Genomic DNA, 18,687 nt, shown 5'->3' with positions numbered 1-18,687 from the left:
ATATGCTTGTCCAAGATGCCTAAGCTTAGATACCTCCAGGGATGGAGTTTAATGAACAAGCTATCCAATAAAGACAGGGCCTGTCCCTCTTACTTGTTGTTGGTCCCAGATCTTGAATTAGGTTTAGGAGCCAGTTTCATCCCTTAAGGACACCTTGTTCTTAGGCAGTGAAAGCTGTACTCTGGCCATGCCGGAGGGATGGATTAGGTGCTCAGTGGAAGGGCTTTTCTGACCTGCAGGGTGTGGTGGCAGGGCAATGGTAGGTTGCCTTACCTTCCAGTGGGGCACAGGGCACCAGCAAATGCCACAGCATGGCCAAAATAGCCACAGGTGACAAGCACAAGGGACCAAGTCCACCGACTACAACAAAGCGGTAACATTCATATTTAACTTCCCCCAGGAAGCTATACCATAGCAAGAAGCTATCCTCATAGCTCACAGTACATTCTGTGAGCCAATTTGTTTTTCATATAATTGTAACTTTCTGAACAGCTGAAATTTTAATGTAATTGTATTGATGACTTCTAGATCTTCGTTAGAAATTACAACCGTTATGTAGGGCCCCTCAGCGTGTTTCAATCTCTGCCTCCAACCTGGCTTCTCCGGGTTAGCGGATTACTGAGCTGACCTAAACTGAGTATATTCTGCCATCAAATTCTCTGTTTGCCTAATGTTCACCATTAGTTTGCATTTCTGATTCCTAGGAGTTGCTGAACTAAATAGCTTTGAGTAACTGTCCAGTGTTTCTGTCACAGCAAAATGTTCATTTAACCTGCAGCTCTGTCTTTACAGGAATTGCGTTTATAAGCCCTTTTCATGCAGAGAATTCAGCCCGTACTCCATATCTTTGAGTCTTCTTCTAGCTTAGCATCTAGAGCAGAATGTCCTTCCAAACTGAAACTTCCTTTCAGCTGATTTCGTAGACACACTCTATGAACATATGGTCTCCTTCTATTCGTGCCTTAGTGAATTTTCCTAGAAATTATTTTGGTGAGTTAGAGGGGCTTGCTTAACCTTAGCAATTTGTACTAGTTTGACCCTGTATGTAAATCTATGTAATGCTTTGGGGGTTTTAAGCCATTTTTTTTGACCATATTGTGAGGCTCTGTCTTGAATTTCCAGGATCATCTTTAATCGAATAAATAAATAAGCAAAGGAAACAAACAAATGAAAAAACCCAACGGACCTTCAACTGAAAAAGATGGCTTTATGGCTTGACCTTTGTCAAATGCTACAAGTAATCACTCTGCTCATAAAATACCTTTTTCTTAGTAGGTCATCTGCTCCCATCTTCTGTAAATGACATTCCAGATACTTTTGTGATAAATGGGGCAAGGGGTGGTAACTACTTTTGAAAGCTGGAGATAATCTGCCTTTATTTTGATCATGAGTTTATTAAGTGGGCAGTGATGATCCTGTACTAGTTTTAATTCTGGTTCATTTGTTTGTTTTAAATCTGCCTCTTGTTCCTCGTAGCTGAGTTGCTGCGGCATTCAGAGCTACACCAATTGGAGCACCAGCCCTTACTTCTTCAAACACGGCATCCCTACGAGCTGTTGCATGAACTCCAGTGACTGTAATACTCAGGATCTGCGCAACATGACCGTGGCTGCCACTAAAGTAAACCAGAAGGTACCAATAACGTTGTGCCAGAGGCAGTTGTTACGAAACCATCCCAGTACCTCAGTGGACCATATGAAGCAATTGCATTTTGTTTCAAATGGCTGGTTGATAACGTGTGTATTGGGCTGGGGTGATGGTAAGGGTGAGCTTTGCCCCTCTGCCTACTTTCAAATTCTTTAAGCTGGCCTTTCTCAAATGAACAGGTATAGCGACATTTCTGATGAGGAGGGGATTTGTTCCCCTTGCTCACAGCAGAGGCAGAAGTACGGCACTACACACACAGGCAGCGCTGGCACAAGTGGCACGCGTGCTTGACTCCCCTTGAGGGTTAGGTCAGCCAGCACTTCTCTGCTTCTCCGCTTCTCCGCTCGCTCCTGCTGAATGCGGTGGCGTTTTGTTGAGGACGAGGATGTAGCTAGGTGCAGGGAGGCATATTCTTGCTTATGTTTGTACAGTAATTTCAGTGCCGGAGCCTAACTGTCATCCCAAACAGAGAAAACATGGATGATGGACAATAAACGTTGTGCTTCGCTGGTACATTTACAGTGACTCTTAAGATCTTCAAACATGTGCTGCTGCAAGGACAGTGCAGACAAAGTGACCCCTCTCCTGGGGTCACCTGAAGGAGCAGGTTGGGAAAAGGTTGGGAAAACAGGAAGAAAAGGAATAATTGGAGAATAAAAACACAGAAAACACAAAGAAAGGGAGGCATAAAGAGAAAATAATGCAGCATTTATAGCAGACACTGCAGTGCAGAAATACAACTTAAGTTATTGCTTTAAGTGCTGGTGCATCATCAGTTCTTTCTTTCTCACTTGAGATTTGCAAGAGAGGCAACAGGCAGTTTGTTGGAATGATCACAAATCACCAAGCTAAGTTGCAGCATAGTTAGTCAGACTTAAAGATTATTTTCTTTTCTGTTTTTGTTTTCAGAGTTTAATTTAAAAAAATAAATGAGAGTCCTGAGTAGATAGCAGGGGAAATATGGAAATGCCTCTCTGTCTTGTTTCTGTCTTTTTCATCTCGGTCACCTGTGAATCAGGAGGTTGGAGTGGTGGCTGAGCACAGCCTGAAACATCTTTCTTTATAAACCAGTCAAGTGGACAACATTTTCTAGCATGTATTAAAGAAAAAAAAAGATACTAGAGGATTATTTTCCACTAAGCCTTTTTTTTCTGTAATAGTTTAATGACAGCCACTCGTTGCAGACATCTGTAGAACATTAGTGACGTCCATCTGTTACGAAACTCGGTCGCCACCAGTGAGGTAATCTTGCTGGGTTGCTGGGTTGCGTGAGTGTGAAGGATGAGCCGCTCCATTCAGTTGCACTTTGTGAACTTGTAGTAACTTTCTGGTTTTGTAGAATTGGAAAGAAGGTGAGAGGCAGGACGGGGTGGATGTAGGGGCTGTGCAGTACAGCCAGCATCCCCTGCAGACAGAGTGCCTCCTGGGCAGCCCATCCTGAGCCCCTGCTTCTGCCCACCTTACCAGCAGCAGAGCTGTCTGGTGTGACTGGTACTCTACCAGCAGGTCCCACCTTTTCAGTTCGGGGTGGTCACGCTCTCTGAACCTTTCCTGGCTGCGTAACTGAGCAGGTGCCATTTACATTCCCAGCACCGATCTGGTGTTTCCCCAAAGTGCCAGCCTTGCTGTGCATGCTCGGCGTGCACACAGAAATCCCTGTCCACTTGCGAGTTCCTCTTGGCAAAGGAATGCCTGCAAAGCTGTAGGAAGCGGCTGAGGGATGAATGAGCTTGTGCTAGTCCAGGGCTAGTAACTCACTTCCAGCCGTGTTTGTTCCTAAGCATCTCTCCTGCAAATGCACAGTTTGCCTGACAAGTGAAATGCTGATTTCCTCGGGAAGCAGTTGACTTAATTATTTGATTTGATTACCTAGGGGAAGTTTGAACGTCCTGTGACATCTGAAAACTTGTGTCCCGTTTTCTGAGATAGCTACTTGTAATCAAAGGTTGTAAAGATTTCTGTTTGGCAGTTTTGAGATCATGGAGTTGTCCCAAACATTTGAGCGAGGTGGGATGTTTCTGAAAGGGCCATGGGAATAAAAAGCAAGCAGGAGGAAATGTTGTGCGGCCCTATGCTTTCACTTCAGATAGGAAGCAAACGTCATTGCCTCTGACCCCTGCCCCTTGCTCGTCTTGGAAATAGGCACTTTGCTCTGTGTGTGTTGGAGAAAAGGGAAAAAATACACACTGTCTGTGTTGTGGAAGACCCTTGTTACCATTCCTGTGGAGAAGTATATTTGGAATACTTCTTTTCAGTGGATCTTGCAAAACTATCAGTAAGACAAGTTCTCGATAAGCTCATCAAACTACTAGCAGTTTCTGAGGACTAATGATGAATTATCCAAAGAGGATTAAAATGATGACCTAATTGCAGGACTAAAAGACAACATTCCTGGATTTTCTTTGCCAGCTCTGCCACTAACTTGCTTAGTGACCTTGGGTAAATCATTTAGTCTCTCTGTCAGTTTCTTCATCTCAGATGGGACTAATACCTAACTTTGAAAGCTGTCATTAGGATTAGCTAATTAGTGTTCATATAGTGCTTTTAATCTTTAGAGCTCATTACCAACAAACCTCAAGAACTACTTCTCTCTAAAATCTTAATAAAGGAACAGATGCGCAGAGTCAAGAATGACCGGATACTTGCTAAATTGTCACTTCTGTCTTCTGAGTCACCGCCCAGATGTTCGCAGACGGTGCTTCACGTACTTCTGTACTCTATATGCAACTCTTGGGTGCTGCTTGCACTCTCACTCCGTGCACAGTAAGGACTGAGCAATTAAGCTGTATTTATGCAATGTACTTCAGGAAACAGATTATTGTGATTGGGAAAACACAGCCTTCAAATGAGGAGAGCGATCAAAACTCTCTCACTTGCATGTTTTTTTAACGAGATCTTCTGTCTCCCTCAAATTACCATGGCTGTTAGATGTTGCGTCTCTTGAAGGCTGTTTTCAGAAGAGCTGGGAGAACATTAAGCTGTGTCAGACAGAATGAAAGCGCTGCTTGAGAAATCTAATCTCATTTCATAACATGTAAAACACACACAACTATAGTTGCTTGATGTGTTAAATAAGCAAGCTTGAATCTGACATACTGTACACTGTTGTAAGATGTAATTAAGGGTTAATATGTACACTTAAACATTTCAGAACTGAATTACAGCTGTGCTGGTCCACAGCTACTATTAGGTTTACCACTTCATTGCTCTCACGATTAAATAAAATGTCTTCTGATATTATAGAAGAGGTTAAAGAAATGATATGATTTAGTTCATGGGTGGCCTGTCTCTAACGAAGGACATCCTTTCTTTCTAGCTGTTAGTGTTTACAAGCATCTAATCCTCTGAAGTCATGTAGAGAGTTCCTAAAGCGTTTGCAGAAGTGAGGGGGGTGTGGATGGAGGGGGAACACGGAGGCAAGTCTCTCTTATGGGGCAGGAGCCCAAACTGGGAAAAGAACTCACTGTTATTTCTGGTTTTTCCAACTTCTGATAAGTGGATCAAGTTATAACCTGACAAATGCCTTCTGACTGGCTTTACACTGAGAGTGGTGTTGGTCATTTGACCACTGGCCATTGTTGGTCATTTGGCCATTTGACGTTGGCAAAAGGGGCCAAGAGGTGGCTTTGGATCGTGTGGGCGGATAGGTTAGTAATGAAAGAAAAAATAGACATTATCCTTTTTTTCTTCAAGTTTTGCGTCTCTTGATAAGACTCATTTACACCACACCGCTTTTTTGAGGGGCAGAGTAGGTGAAGGGAAAAAATTGGTGAAAATTATCATACTGAGGGGGACATCTTAAAAAGGCCTGTCCAAGAGAAGGGCGGAAACATGTGTGAATCTTCTGGCCCCAGTGTGGGACAGAGGGAGGAAGCAAGTCAGCTGATGGAGTCAGGGTCTGAGCTAGAGAGAGAAAATTGGGTTTGGGGAGCCGGACAGGGAATTTTATGTCCAAGAGCAAATGAACCAAGAAACTTCATACAAAACCCTTGATAACTTTGTTATATGGTTTAAAGTTATATACTACTCAGTACCTTGCCTGGTGTCCTTTGAAAGGAGAAAGCAAGCAGAAAGCCTCACTGGATGACTGAAGCAGGCTTTTATTAAATATCTGGAGTATTAGGAGATCAGCATCATTTATTCATTTTTGACACCTGTACTGCATTATAGCATTACCTTATATTGTTACTGGTTTGGCTTCAGGTCAAAGCTATATTAACGTTTTTTAAAACAACGCGAAGTGACTTTCTTTATTAAGACCTATAAAAAGGCGTGCCACATCACATTTAGCTTTTAAAAGTACTGAAAGACATTTTTTTTCTAAAAAGAACCGGTTTTGCCACTGCTTTCCATCATTCACTCAGAATTGCTATTAAATAAAAAGGTGACATTGTTGGAAATTACAGAAAAAACCATTGTCTATCCCAAGTTCATTTTAAATGAGAAATTTGTATGTATGCATTTGTGGCAGGGAAGGTTGATACAAGGAATGATTATGTTTGTTTTCCAGGGCTGTTATGACTTGGTGACCAGTTTTATGGAGACAAATATGGGAATCATAGCTGGAGTGGCTTTTGGGATTGCGTTCTCACAGGTAAGTGCATAAGTGCTTCCCTCCCCCCACCTTTTTTCCCCTCTGTCTTTTTCTTTACCCAGACTTCAAGAAAGGAAGGATTATGGAAAGGGACTGAACTCAGCATGCTCATTAGTCCTGAGGTCATCTGTTCATTGATTTTCTTTTTTTCAACTTAAATGAAGTTTCTCCTTGGGAATATCAGTTACGGTTGAGCTAATGACTAGCTCAAGGAAAACAACTTGTCCCTCCACTGGGTCAAATAGAGGTTAACCCAATAAAACATTGGCTTAAATGGAGCATAAACAGCTAAGAAGACAAATAGCTTATCCATTGTTTGGATAGGCTTCTATCATCTAAGCGCTCTTATAGTTTCTTAAAGGAGTCTAGAATTCAAATAAGAGTGTACCTTCAGGCCTCCACATCCTGGACCTGGAGCCTGGAGGGGGTATCTAATTTTGGTGACCTATTTTATTTTATTTTATTTTCCTTTTATCACTGGACACTGAGCAGAGATCTCCCAAAATCAGATTATTAAACCAACTCCTTGCCTTCACCAAAAGGAGTTTGGCATGGGAGGGACAAGAGAAGAGCTAAGAAGGTGTTTGGTGCTCCCTGATTTTCAAACTGCCTTTACCTAGACAGGAGTTGGGGAAACTAAAGGTCTGGTCAGAATCTTGTGGTCAAGAAGGAGCAGGAAAACACCTGCATATTTCAACAAGATGCTCCTTTATACTAGTCATTTCATGTGTGATGGCAAGGACTCTCCTGGAAAGGTGCAAAAAATGAGAGAGAGGAAAACACGGGTAATGAAAAAGTGCTTGCAGAATGGTTCAGCAAAAACACAGAGCGACATGTATGATGCCTGAACCACTTCTACCTGAGAGGCAATCTGCCTTCTCTCTGTGGACAGTACATAGTACAACTGCAAATGTTGTATTCTAAAACAATCGTGCAACTTTCATTTGCTTCATTCACACAATATCAAAAATCTGGGTCCTGAGGCAACACTGAAAATATTAATATATCTGTTGAATGACTTATGTTTTTCCAGTGCTTGAAAAAAATGAGGTGCTTGGAAAAATTGTTTGACTTCTTCTTAAAACTCATGAATCCAGTTAGCAAGCTGTAGGTTTACACTGTGCTGCGCTACAAACAAATGATTTGCCAGTGCTATTGCCAGTGGTGGGCAAGTGGATTAATGGGAGGGCTGTGGCTGCTGTCTTGCCCCTACTGCTGCATGTCGTCAGCCCATGATTGGCTGAGCCTCTCTGGGGTTTAATTTGCTCAGCAGTTACAATGCCTCCAGGTACTTCAGAGGAAATGACCCCAGGCCGCGTGTCCTCTCCATCAAGGTATGCACAACCTGAGGCAGCCCTAAAACCGTTCGGGCTCTGACCGGACGACTGCCCTGCCTTGAGCATATCTGGAAACTGATGCCTTGTAGCCTGGGCGTTAGATATGAGAAGCCCATGATTTGGCCTGTCAGCCTGTTTCATGTGGGTGTAAATGCTGGTTGATCTGCCAGCCACCCAGAGCATGTGTGTGGGTGTCAGGTCTTTGGGGTCCGGGAGTGGTGAAACCACCAGTCTGGAGCTGTTGGTGTGTGGAGGAGGGGGAGTTTTGTTGTGTGGTGTTTTGTTTTTTTTTTAATAGGCTATTTTAGTTCTTCTTGAGTGGTCACGGCTGTCTTGATACTGTTTTCCAGCTCTCTTGATTATGACTTGATTACCGCTATAGGACTCTCAGCTCTTGTTTCAGTTCCGTTTCTAGACAGCCAGAAGGCTATAAAGCATCTTTTATAAAGCTCGTGTAAAACTATAAAAAAAAAATGGCATGAGTAGAATTCTACAATTCATACGCTGCTGGGGCAAATCCCTTGGTCAGGACCAATGCTGCCTGAAAGCCTTTAATCGGTGTATCGTATGTACGATAGGCAAAGCAGCATCTCATCTTGCCTCCAAGTTGTTTGCAGCTGGGAAGGGGGCTGTAGGAAGGGTGCAAGCTGGAATTGTTAGTATTTTGGCAAGTGCCAGGATGTTTACTCTAGGTCATCGGTTGTTTGTGAGGTGGGCACAGGGGGAAGGCGGGTGGGCAGAGCGGGCAGAGCGTGGTCCCTGCAACGGGAGCCTTTTGGCACAAGGCGAGATTATCGTGACAGGCGGCACGCGGCATGCAGAAAAGGGAGGGAAGGCGCTTTGCCGCTGCGGCTCTGAGTGAAAAGCAAAGTATGTTTTGCTGTGGCATTGGCAGCTCGCGCTGCCGGATGGCAGTGTGCGCCCTGCTGCCAGCTGGGGATGTCCCTCCCCTGCCTAAGCGCAAGGCTCTGGCACTCCCAGTAGGTATCCAGCTGCTTGGGGTGCTTGCGAATGTGTAAAAAGGAGAAGAGAGGGGATGCAGAGGAGAAAAATGCGGCTCTCCTGGGGTGTGAAGAATAGAAGGCGGCCAGTTATAGTTGACTGCCTAATCTGTTTTGCTGGACCCAATTAGGGACGGCATTTACAAATTGATTTCAGGTTAACCGTGGCTGGCAGTAATGCCAGGCAGTGCTCCAGCTGTAGGCGAGGTTTCGCTGTTCCTACTGAGAATAGGTTTAATCTAAATAAAAGACAAATTAAATCATGTTGCTTTTCTACAGTAAAGCATGCTCAAAGGCCTTTACTTCACATGATTTGTTAGGTGTTGACTAGCATGGGGAATGTGCCGATTCCCACAAATAGGGAAAGTTGATGTAATGGCATTGCACATCTTACAGGCCTGGCACAGACCTCCCAATCAGAGTCAGAGTGTTAAAAAAAACGCTGTGTTGCTGACATTGTCTGCACTGCTCCTCGGGTTTGAAATAATAATAATAAAATACAATCTGATTGGTTTTGGAATCAGATGCCAGTGCTGACTTCCAGCTGGAATAATTTGAGTTTAGCAGGTGCTCTTCAGAGCAGCAAAGTGATAGCTGCACTTTGACCAACAGAGAATAAAATTATGCAAGCAGCATAGATGATGAAGAGTTTTGCCTAGATAAAACTGCAGCACAGGCATTGGCTTCAGGGGCGCGAGAGGCAGAGTTTGGGGCGGGGAGGGAGTTACAGATTGTGGTTGCAGTAGAGTTCCTGAGTAGGGGAGTCTCAGTGCAGTGTTAAGGCCAAATTATTCCTTTTGTAATGAAGGACTGGAAGCCAGGTATGTTCCTGAGCATGCACGGTTCCCGTCATTTGAAGATACGTTCTCATGCGGCTACAGTCCCTCGCTACAGTGCAGGATCCACCTGCCCTCTTTATTCTTAAGGTTAATGTGAGTAGCTCTGCCCGACTGTGGACACAGTTCTGGTGCAGACACCATCCACCTTGTCTGCTGCAAGTCCTGCCTAGGTACAGAGAGGCTGACACTTGGCCCTAGCCCAGGATTACACCTCAGTCACCCCTTGCACCAGGGTTAGGGAGTGGGATCCGTATCGGGATCCAATATGTGACTTGAAACCTAATATAAGACTAGATTTTGTTGCTTCTAAATACTAATCACTGTGGATTCAGCATGGAGATAGGACCTGTGCCAGAGGCATACCACGGCACAGGAGGCTGACTCAGGTAAGCGATTTGTGACATGGAAAATTTGCTGTCTTCTAAAATAGAGGCAGGGAATCTGGATGCTTGGAGATTTGCATTTTGAGAATATGGCAAGGTAAATCATTCAACTAAACAATTATTCCTGATGGATAAAAAAATCCAGTTTTAGCTTACCTGATCCACTGATGAATTCCCAGTTAAACACATTTCTATTTATAGACGGTCTCTCAGAGAATGAGAAATGGTGACTGTACCAAAACCCAAAATAAAATGGAAATTCGAATTGCACTTCAGTTTCTTTTCGGTACAGTAAGATGTAATAAATATGTCATGCAGGACAGCTTCCAGTCAAGGTTAACTCCTGCAAAATAACTATATTAAAAAGCCAGTTATCATGTTTGTGATGGGAGATAAGATTGCTAGGAAGGTGCTGTGGACGGATTTCAGTGGTCAGATCCGAGATAACACATGAGGTGACTGCTAGAAACCATGGAGAGATGAACAGCAGATGCACTGCTTTCTGCTCTCTGGAATGAGCTTTGGCCAACGGGATGGTAGTAAAGAAGACACACCTGAGGGATGTGGGTTTCCCAGTGCTCTAAGCCAAATAATTTGTCAGCATTTTCAAGTTTCCTGCAACAAGACCAGAGGTACCAAGACAAACTCTCAGTTCTCTGTGTAATAGTGCAGAGGACCAAGATAATCTTAGAAAAAAAGAGAAGGGGGAAAAGCAAGAGAGAATATTTACGTAGAACCAAGTCTGGAATCTTAGCACTCAAAAAAAAAATGGGACTACTAAAAAAAATTTAATAAGTGGATAAAAGTTGAGATGGGGCACTTGAGAGACAATGGGAGCAAAGGGAAATGAATGCAACTTGTAGCAGCTAGTTTCTTTGTGGGGATCCTTTTATACCGATTCCTCTGGTTTTTCAAAGGAGCTGCGGAGACCTGCTGCGCAGTAGGGTAAGGGGCTTCCTCCCCGTCTGAAGAGCAGAGGTTGCAAGTGATCAAGCAAATGCAGAGAGCAAAGGGGGATGAAGAGCGCTCCTTTGTGGTTTGCAGACTGGGAGCCTCTAACCTGATTCAAATGCAGAGGACTGTAGTTACCACTGTAATGAAAGAGCACCAGGAGGAAAATTCAGCAACTTAATACGGTATTGCCTCTTCTTGGCTCCAGGAGGGACAGTGCTCTTGTGGTTAAATGTGGAAGCCCGCACACCTTGGAAAATACATGTTTTTATATGTGTTCAAAGTACTTCTAAGATATTTATTATAGCTCTGCTACGTCCTGGTAATAGCTGGAAATGCTGTATAAAACGTGTTTGCAATGGCTTGATATGCATGCCATTATTTTTGAAATATGGAAGTTTAATATTATGGTACTATAACCACTTAAATGCATAAACCAGCATATGGTCAGAGCCAAGAATTAATAAGTGGGCCAAAGATCAGAAGGATACATTCACGTGTAACCTACCTTTCGTCTTACGAGTGACTTGAGTAAATCAAAACATTGCCACATGCCTGCAAATGCTACAAAGCTTAGACACGCTGATTATTAGCCTGTGTGAAACAGAAGAATCCCTAATTAAAGGTAGCTGGAGACCTCTGCTACAGCTGAAGGGGGAAAGAAAAGCCCATGGCTTCCTATTTGTAGGGGCTGCAGCATCTTCCCCCTTGTAAACCCAATAGGAGCAGCAGATTGTGGCCAGGAACGATGATGGCCATAATCTGGGTGCTTATATTGGGAAACAATAGGTATCTGATGGCACAGGCATTGAAAAATAAAGTAAACTTGAATGTACATACATTGTTGGCCATTGTAGGATGGGGAAGGAACTGATTTGGATCGGGGATGGAATTTTCCCAGTGAAAATAAATAGGATGGAATACACTGTGAAGTTCATCTTAATGAAAAATGCAGTAAGGCAGAGAAGTAACCTCTGAGACCAGCTGAGGAAGGTGAGAGAAGGCTGAAAGGTACCACAAACACAGAAAAGGGATAGCGAAGCGGGTGGGATGGGGCCACCCAGAGGATCTTACTCTGTTCTGCCTGCCAGAGCATGAAAGAATGCGTACCAGGGATGCACTATGGGAAATCTCATTCTCCAAAACTGAACTGAAGAAACATCGCCCAAGTAAGCAGGGGGAGTGTTAAATACTCTCTAGTAAACCCGCAGAATGTAGCGGGTTTTCAGCAGCACTTCCCAAATGACCAAATTGATAAAATCATCTTCCTGGTGACTGGAATATTTAAGCAAGGAAGTCCAAAACCCGGCCAGGATATGCTGGCATCCTCATTGTTGCTGGTCCGTGAACTCCTGGGTGAGTGTGTGAGCACTCCAGCTACCAAATAAGTTTCCTGCTGGAACACTCATCTAGAGAAGTTTAGTAGAAAAGGCAACCGGATGCCTAAATTGTCTTCTTGGTATCAAGTGAGATTTTCCAAAGCTGAGGAGGGTTTTCAGCACCCACGTCTCTTTTGGCAACTGTAAAAATAAAGCCCCCAAAACCTAGTAGCTTAGGTTTTTATTGGAGGCTGGTCAGGAGGAGGTGTTATCTGTGCCCCACGTCTGGTTGTAACCAGGGCAGTGTCATCCTCGGCATTTGATGCCAAAATTGGGGGTTGCAGGTAGGAAATGGTGGGGATTCATTCATTAAAGATGACTCCAAGCCCTTTTGAGATGCCCAGAGCAGTCCTGGTGGACACTGAAACAGGAGTGGCAGTGGCAAATTTGTGGCAAATTAAGTGTGTCCTGACCAGAAACTTGGCATCTCAGGGGCAGAAAACAGTTTATCCGGATTTGAGGTACCCTGGCTTGGTCTTGCTCTGGGCTGATGCCAGGCCAAATGAAGCAATTGGCTGGTAGAGAAGATGTATATTTCGATGATGATAGCTTGAACAGGGAGGACTGATGGTCTAGGGGAAAGGACACGCAATCCCAAGCGTGAAATAGGAGATGGTTTGGACGAGCGGCCATCCAGGCATTACCTACACATGCTCCACGGGGTCCGAGGGAGCTCTGCCGCTGCCAAAAGGTTGTGATCCCCCTCCTTAACCACCGCTCCCTTCCAATGCGCAGAAGGAGACGGGCAGAGGTGGTGCCCCGCTGGAGCTGGAGCAGCTGTGACAGCCCTTGCTCGGAGCCAGGTCCAGGGAAGGCTGGTCCGTCTGCAGGGATGGCCCGCTCGCCTCACCCCCGTAGCCGGGCATGAGCTGTAACAATCTGGATATGCTCATGGGTTAATTAATTGACCAATCCAAATGAGAAAAGCGAGGTTGAATTATTTATAGTATATTAATGCCGTTGGCGTATGCAGGAAACGTGAACAAACTGCAATAGGCAAAACGTTGAAATGACTGAGTGCTTATTGACGAGTGGAAGCCAGGGATGTGTTTTCGATAATCTGAGTGACAGCCAAGGGAATAGTGAAATACTTTCTTTTTTTTTTATTATTTTATTTATTTCCAGATTTATAATGCACATTTCTCCGGTGCTGCCTCATTTGTAAAGAAAGCATAACGACTCTGGGGCATTGGGGAGCTTTTCCCCAGCACGCCGTTAGCAAAGTTAAGGGGGCTGCCAGCTCCCAGTGGTGGTGGGTGGTGGGGAGGGACCCCCCCACCAGTTTACCCATCTACCTCTGACTCGGCCAGGCAATGACAATGGGTTTGCAAAGTAATAAAAAGGCATGCTGGCTATCAAATAAATACGCTCTGATAACAATCAAGAGGAAGATCCGACAAAGAAAGACAGGAGATTTTAATCATGTTTTTCTGATTAGAGTGGTCCTTAAAATAGGGCATAGATGTTGTGTATAATAAAGCCAGAACATGAAATCTTTGTTCACCATGGCCTCTCCTTTGCTCAGAGTTCATTTAATTTAACTTTACTTCTATTCCGCTTCTATTCTTGTCCGGAACAGTTGATCGGGATGCTGCTGGCCTGCTGTCTGTCCCGGTTTATTACTGCTAACCAGTACGAGATGGTGTAACAAGGTGAGCTTTGAGCTTTCCCCACTTTCTATGCGGTATGCTATATACAGAATCACGCAGAATCACACAGAATGGTTCAGGTTGGAAGGGACCTTAAAGACCATCTAGTTCCAACCCCGCTGCCCTGGGCAGGGACACCTCCCACTAGACCAGGCTGCTCAAAGCCCCATCCAGCCTGGCCTTGAACACTTCCAGGGATGGGGCATCCACAGCCTCCCTGGGCAACCTGTTCCAGTGCCTCACCACCCTCACAGGAAAGAATTTCTTCCTGATATCCAATCTAAATCTCCCCTCTTCCAGTTTGAAGTCATTACCCCTGTCCTATCGCTCCATTCCCTGATAAAGAGTCCCTCCCCAGCCTTCCTGTAGGCCCCCTTCAGGTGCTGGAAGGCCGCTGTAAGGTCTCCCCGGAGCCTTCTCTTCTCCAGGCTGAACAACCAAATATTGTCGCGGCCGTGCTACTTCTGCTGAAGATAGCAGGCAAGTTTTAGGTGCTCAGCGTGTTCATCGAGAATTAAGTCTTCCCACGGGATTCACTGCTTGGGGAGTTTTATCCCAATATTCTGCCTGGTGGAAAAAAAAAAGGGGGGTGGGTAGGAATATACTGTTAAATGTTTTGTCATTTCGACTTTCTTCTTGAAAAGGCAGGGCAGAATATCCACCACCAACACTGTTAGCAACCAAAGCAACCCACTTCTTTTCTCGTATCCTCCCCGACCCAGTCTTTCAGGAGCGCGAAGTCCAGAGCCTGTCACAAGATCAGGAGCTGCGGAATTGGAGGAAGACTGCAACGAATGTCATAGCACACACTGTCTCTCGCACGCACGCACGCACACCCAACACCCCCCCCCACAAGCAAGCCCGTGCGCGCGCACACTCGCACCCCACCTCCCGAACTCTGTCCCATGCGTAGTGTTACCATTCTGTGAAGTACCGCGGTGCCACCGAGAGCAGCCGGGTCCCCTCCGTCGCCGGACCCAGACCCCCCACTCCCGTCCCCGCGGCTCGGCGTAGGACGGCACCGTCTGTATGTTCTTGGTCACACAGTAGTTGCATCGTAAGTTAACAAAGGTAATTCATTAACAGCATTGATCGGGCTGTGCATGTAGTGACTGGAGGGCGTAATTAGCCTTTCACCATGGTTAATAAGTGTTGCACACGTTCATATAAACCGGTATATGAAATATATATTCTGTTGGTTTTATCTTAATTTCTTGTTTTGTTTATTGCTTTACTAAGGTTTTCATCCTTTCCCCCTTCCCTGCGCCTGCCCCCTTCCTTCCCCAAAGACAAAGGAATCAGTAACATAACATAAAGATACTTGAAAACGATGTTAAAATGTTGTGCTTGAAGGGAACCGTTATTTCCTGATGTTCTTCTACATCTTTGATTCTTACTCAGTGTTGTATGCCTAGTGCGTATCCCGGTAGGCTTTGTCTAGTGCATTTTGCCTCTGAACCTGATCCTGTGTAATACTGTTATCAAGCTGTGTTGTTGCTTACTGTGAAGGCAGGAATTTTGCTTCCTTTATTTTTATTAGGTAGTTATGAACTAATTGAACTGTGCTGTACTGCGGCCTTCATACTTTTTTCCTGTTCTTTCTTTTTTTCTTTTTTTGTTTTGCATTGAGGTTGCAGCCACCAAATACATTGTTGAATCAAATCGAAATAAAAACACAAACACACACACACACAAAAAAAAAAATCACAAAAAAAACAGGCATATGAAATATTTTTGGGGGAAAGCAAAACTTTAAAACCTTTTTAAAAAAATAGGACTTTTTTAATAATGCCTCTGTCTAGCATGCCAACGAGAATGCATTGATATTGTGAGTATTTGTGATATACGTATTAATAAATGGAACCATTACAGATTTCTAGGCGCTTCCTTTTCGTTTTTCAGTCGTAACAAAACTCTTTCGAGGGGGGAAGTGAACGTGAAACATAAGTGCACAGCTTGGAGTGACGTGTCTTTATGCATATTTTAGCAACTAACTTGCTGGTGACAGAAAAATGTTACTACCCTGGGAAAAAAAAGAGAAAGAGCTGGAATTGTTTCAAAACTCCTAGAAAAACCTTCCACAGCTGGTTTCACCATGTGACAAACACATACCCTCTGTTTTGCCATTTTTCTGCTCGTGACTGATAACGATCTGCAGCGTTTAATTACCCCATCCTTAGTGCTGCACGTGGTTTTGGCCTTAGGCATTTCCCTCTGCTTTTGGTGAGGGTGGTGAGAAGAGGGATTTGGGGTTGAGGGGGGTGGCTAATAGCCATCTTTGCTGCGTTCGTGGAAAGGCAGGCACTTATCTCTTTCTCATTTGCGTACGTGAAGTGTTGAAGATGTGATGGGAAAGCCCATGAAAGTTTAAACCTGGAAGTTTTGGGCCGAGCCCTTAACAATGGCAATGTGGACAGAGAAGACGACTCGAGGAGAGAAGCCCTGCAGCCTTCCAGCTGTGGAGGAGCTGCGCAGCACCTGTGCCTGCGCAGCACTGTGGGTACAGTGTCCCAGCCTGTCCTCTGTCCGTCTGTCCATCTGTCACCACCTGGTTACTGCGACCCTCCAGCCGGGGGGAGATGGCCTCCAGCATCAGCTCCTGATGAACCTTTGAGTGGTGCTGGCGCAGTCGGTGCGCTCTCACCCACAACTATAAAAGGGCTCGCAGCCACACGGGCAAAAACCTGTCGGCATATGGCGAGGCAGCATGTTTTAAAACACCCGTTGGCATCTTTGGCTTTGTTCGGAGACCGCTTACCCAGAGCAGGGAGGGGTGGCACCCTGGCTGCTTTGCCAGGGGGATGGGAAATCAGTACTTTGTATTGCTCTTGAAACGCAGGTAATGGTTTTTATAGATTTGATCCGCTGCCAAAATGAAAAGCTGCGATTTGCTGCTCAGTCTCTGCTTCTCTATTTGATTACAGCTCAGGGCTTCGCATTTGGCTTCTGTCACGATTTGCATTTTTCAACCCGGCTCTAAAATGCACAACCCCACTGTACGCGGTCTTTGGCAGGTTGCGCTCCCGTGGTGCCCAGGAGCCGAAGCTCTGGCTGTGCTGAGAGCCGGGCGTACTGCGACACGGTTCCACAGGCCTGCTTTCTTACAGGGAAACATGAGCAACTCGTATTTCCCTCATCACTTGCGTTTTCCCTGTTACCAGTTGTTGGTAATGGGGACGAAAAGGCTTAGTATTTCTGTGCGAGAGGGACATTAAGGTGTTGGGGAGCGCCAGGTGCGTTTTGTGGCAAGATGCTGTTACGGCTGGGGATGTACTGACTTCCAGCTGAAGACCTGTCTTCCCAAGGTGTTCTGTGTCTAAGACGTTCCCCTACCACTGTAAAAGAACAGCACATAGTGAAGTTTGTAGCACTTGTTCTGTGGAAGTCCTTTTACTGAGTTTATTTTTCCCTACCAAGCAAGTGACTTCACCTCAGAGCAACTAAAGTACTCCCAAAGGCAAGTCATCCATCTCCCTCCCCTTCCCCCTTCTTCCCCCCATAGCCTGTCCTTGGGATTCAAAACTAATCTGAAATAGAGATTTGTAAATAAGAAAAGAGGAAGCTGGTGCACTAATTTAAATCTGCCCTCAATAAAACGCCTACCGCGAGGGAGCGGGACATCTTTAAATGCAGAGGACACCGGTACAGGTCCTGCATAAAGGCTGGGCAGTTTGCATGTACTTTGCTGGGGACAAAGCCACTCGGCATGGGTCACAATGCTCACGTTGCAGTCCCTTCCGAGGGCTGAAAAACAGTAGCAGCCGCTCGCCCGGTTGCTGGGGCTACGGGATGCTGGAGCGATGCCCTTCTCCCGCAGGCGCAGGAAGCTGGCGATATTTCTCCACACCAGAAAGAACTGGCCCACCACCAGCCGCCCCGGTTTCCCTCCCCTATTCATCCCCGGGCAGGTCTCCCCTGCCCCACGGAGAGGAGGGAGGTGAGGGCGCAGATGCCACCTCCTCCCTCAGGAGCCACCAGCCACCTTCCGGAGTGGAAAAGCACCGAGCCTCTCCTCGGTTTTTCCTCGGTTTTCTTTCCTTTCCTTTTTTTTTTTTTTTTTTTTTCCCCTGAAAGAAGGAGTTGTTTGCGCCAAGGGCTGTTTCCTTTGAAGGTGCTGATGTTGGGTGACAGGTCAGCAGGCCCCCAGACTGCTCCAGCTTTCCCATCCCCATTCAGTAGAGCTTGTGCTCAGCTTTAAGGCCTAAGCGTTAAATTAAATCCATTCAGCGAAGCCCTTCGGTGCGTGCTCAATTGTTTCCCTCAGCCCAGCAGCACTCCTGCTTCTGTGGGGTAGGGGTGTTAATTGGTCTCTTGACAGCTCCCCTGGAGAGGACCAGGCTGGTGAAGGACCTGCCGAGGGCTTCCCCGGGGAGATCCCCCTGGCTCGGGCTGCAGCGGGGAGGGTGGCACTCAGCTGGCACCATGGCATCCCCTGCCCTGGGCGCAGCATCCCCACACTTCCCTGCCTCCCTCCTGGGGGGAGAAGCGACGCAGTGGAGAGGAAGCAAAGCCAGAGCTGCCAAGGATGGGTTAATGTCATCTGGGCACAGATGTGGCGGGATTTTGCCTCCAGAGGTGAAGCTGCCATGGGGTACCAGGGGAGGGCTTTGCCTCCTTCATGGCTGAGGTCCACCCTCTGGCACGAACGGAATCAGGGGTGGAGGGGGCCAGTTCCATCCACGCTGGGCTCTGGCTGCCTGATCCCTCCCCGAGCAAATTGCGTTCACTGCCATCACCCACCCCAGCTGGGAAAAAGGGTGGGCAGGTTTGGGAGTCAATTCGGGTGATGGGGTGACTGGATGAGTCCCAGGAGGGGCAGGAGGAACGGGGCATGGCTGGGGGACGAGAGCGGGAGGTGGAGCGGCACTGGAGATGGAGATGGGAGAGGGAAGAAGGGGCGTTGAGAC

The 18,687-nt window shown here is 46.0% G+C and overlaps 1 protein-coding gene across 2 annotated transcripts in view; it reads left to right on the top strand.

The window, feature by feature from the left end:
* Window positions 1–15,653, top strand: part of TSPAN7 (tetraspanin 7) — a 103,254-nt gene extending 87,601 nt beyond the window's left edge. The window contains exons 5-8 of one of the 2 annotated variants that reach the window (XM_074603966.1): window positions 1,477–1,632; window positions 6,158–6,241; window positions 13,711–13,783; window positions 14,503–15,653. In XM_074603966.1, coding sequence (XP_074460067.1) covers window positions 1,477–1,632; window positions 6,158–6,241; window positions 13,711–13,779 — 309 coding nt within the window. In that variant the 3' untranslated portion in view covers window positions 13,780–13,783; window positions 14,503–15,653. Of the gene's footprint in view, window positions 1–1,476; window positions 1,633–6,157; window positions 6,242–13,710; window positions 13,784–14,424 lie in introns of both variants that reach the window. The other variant, XM_074603975.1, reaches the window with a different exon arrangement.
* The last annotated feature ends 3,034 nt before the right edge of the window (window positions 15,654–18,687 follow it).

This window comes from Larus michahellis, chromosome 1 (genome assembly GCF_964199755.1).
Source record: "Larus michahellis chromosome 1, bLarMic1.1, whole genome shotgun sequence".
NCBI lineage: Eukaryota > Metazoa > Chordata > Aves > Charadriiformes > Laridae > Larus > Larus michahellis.
The sequence above is the reverse complement of the archived record's forward strand: the minus strand, read 5'-3'. Positions and strand labels throughout refer to the sequence as shown.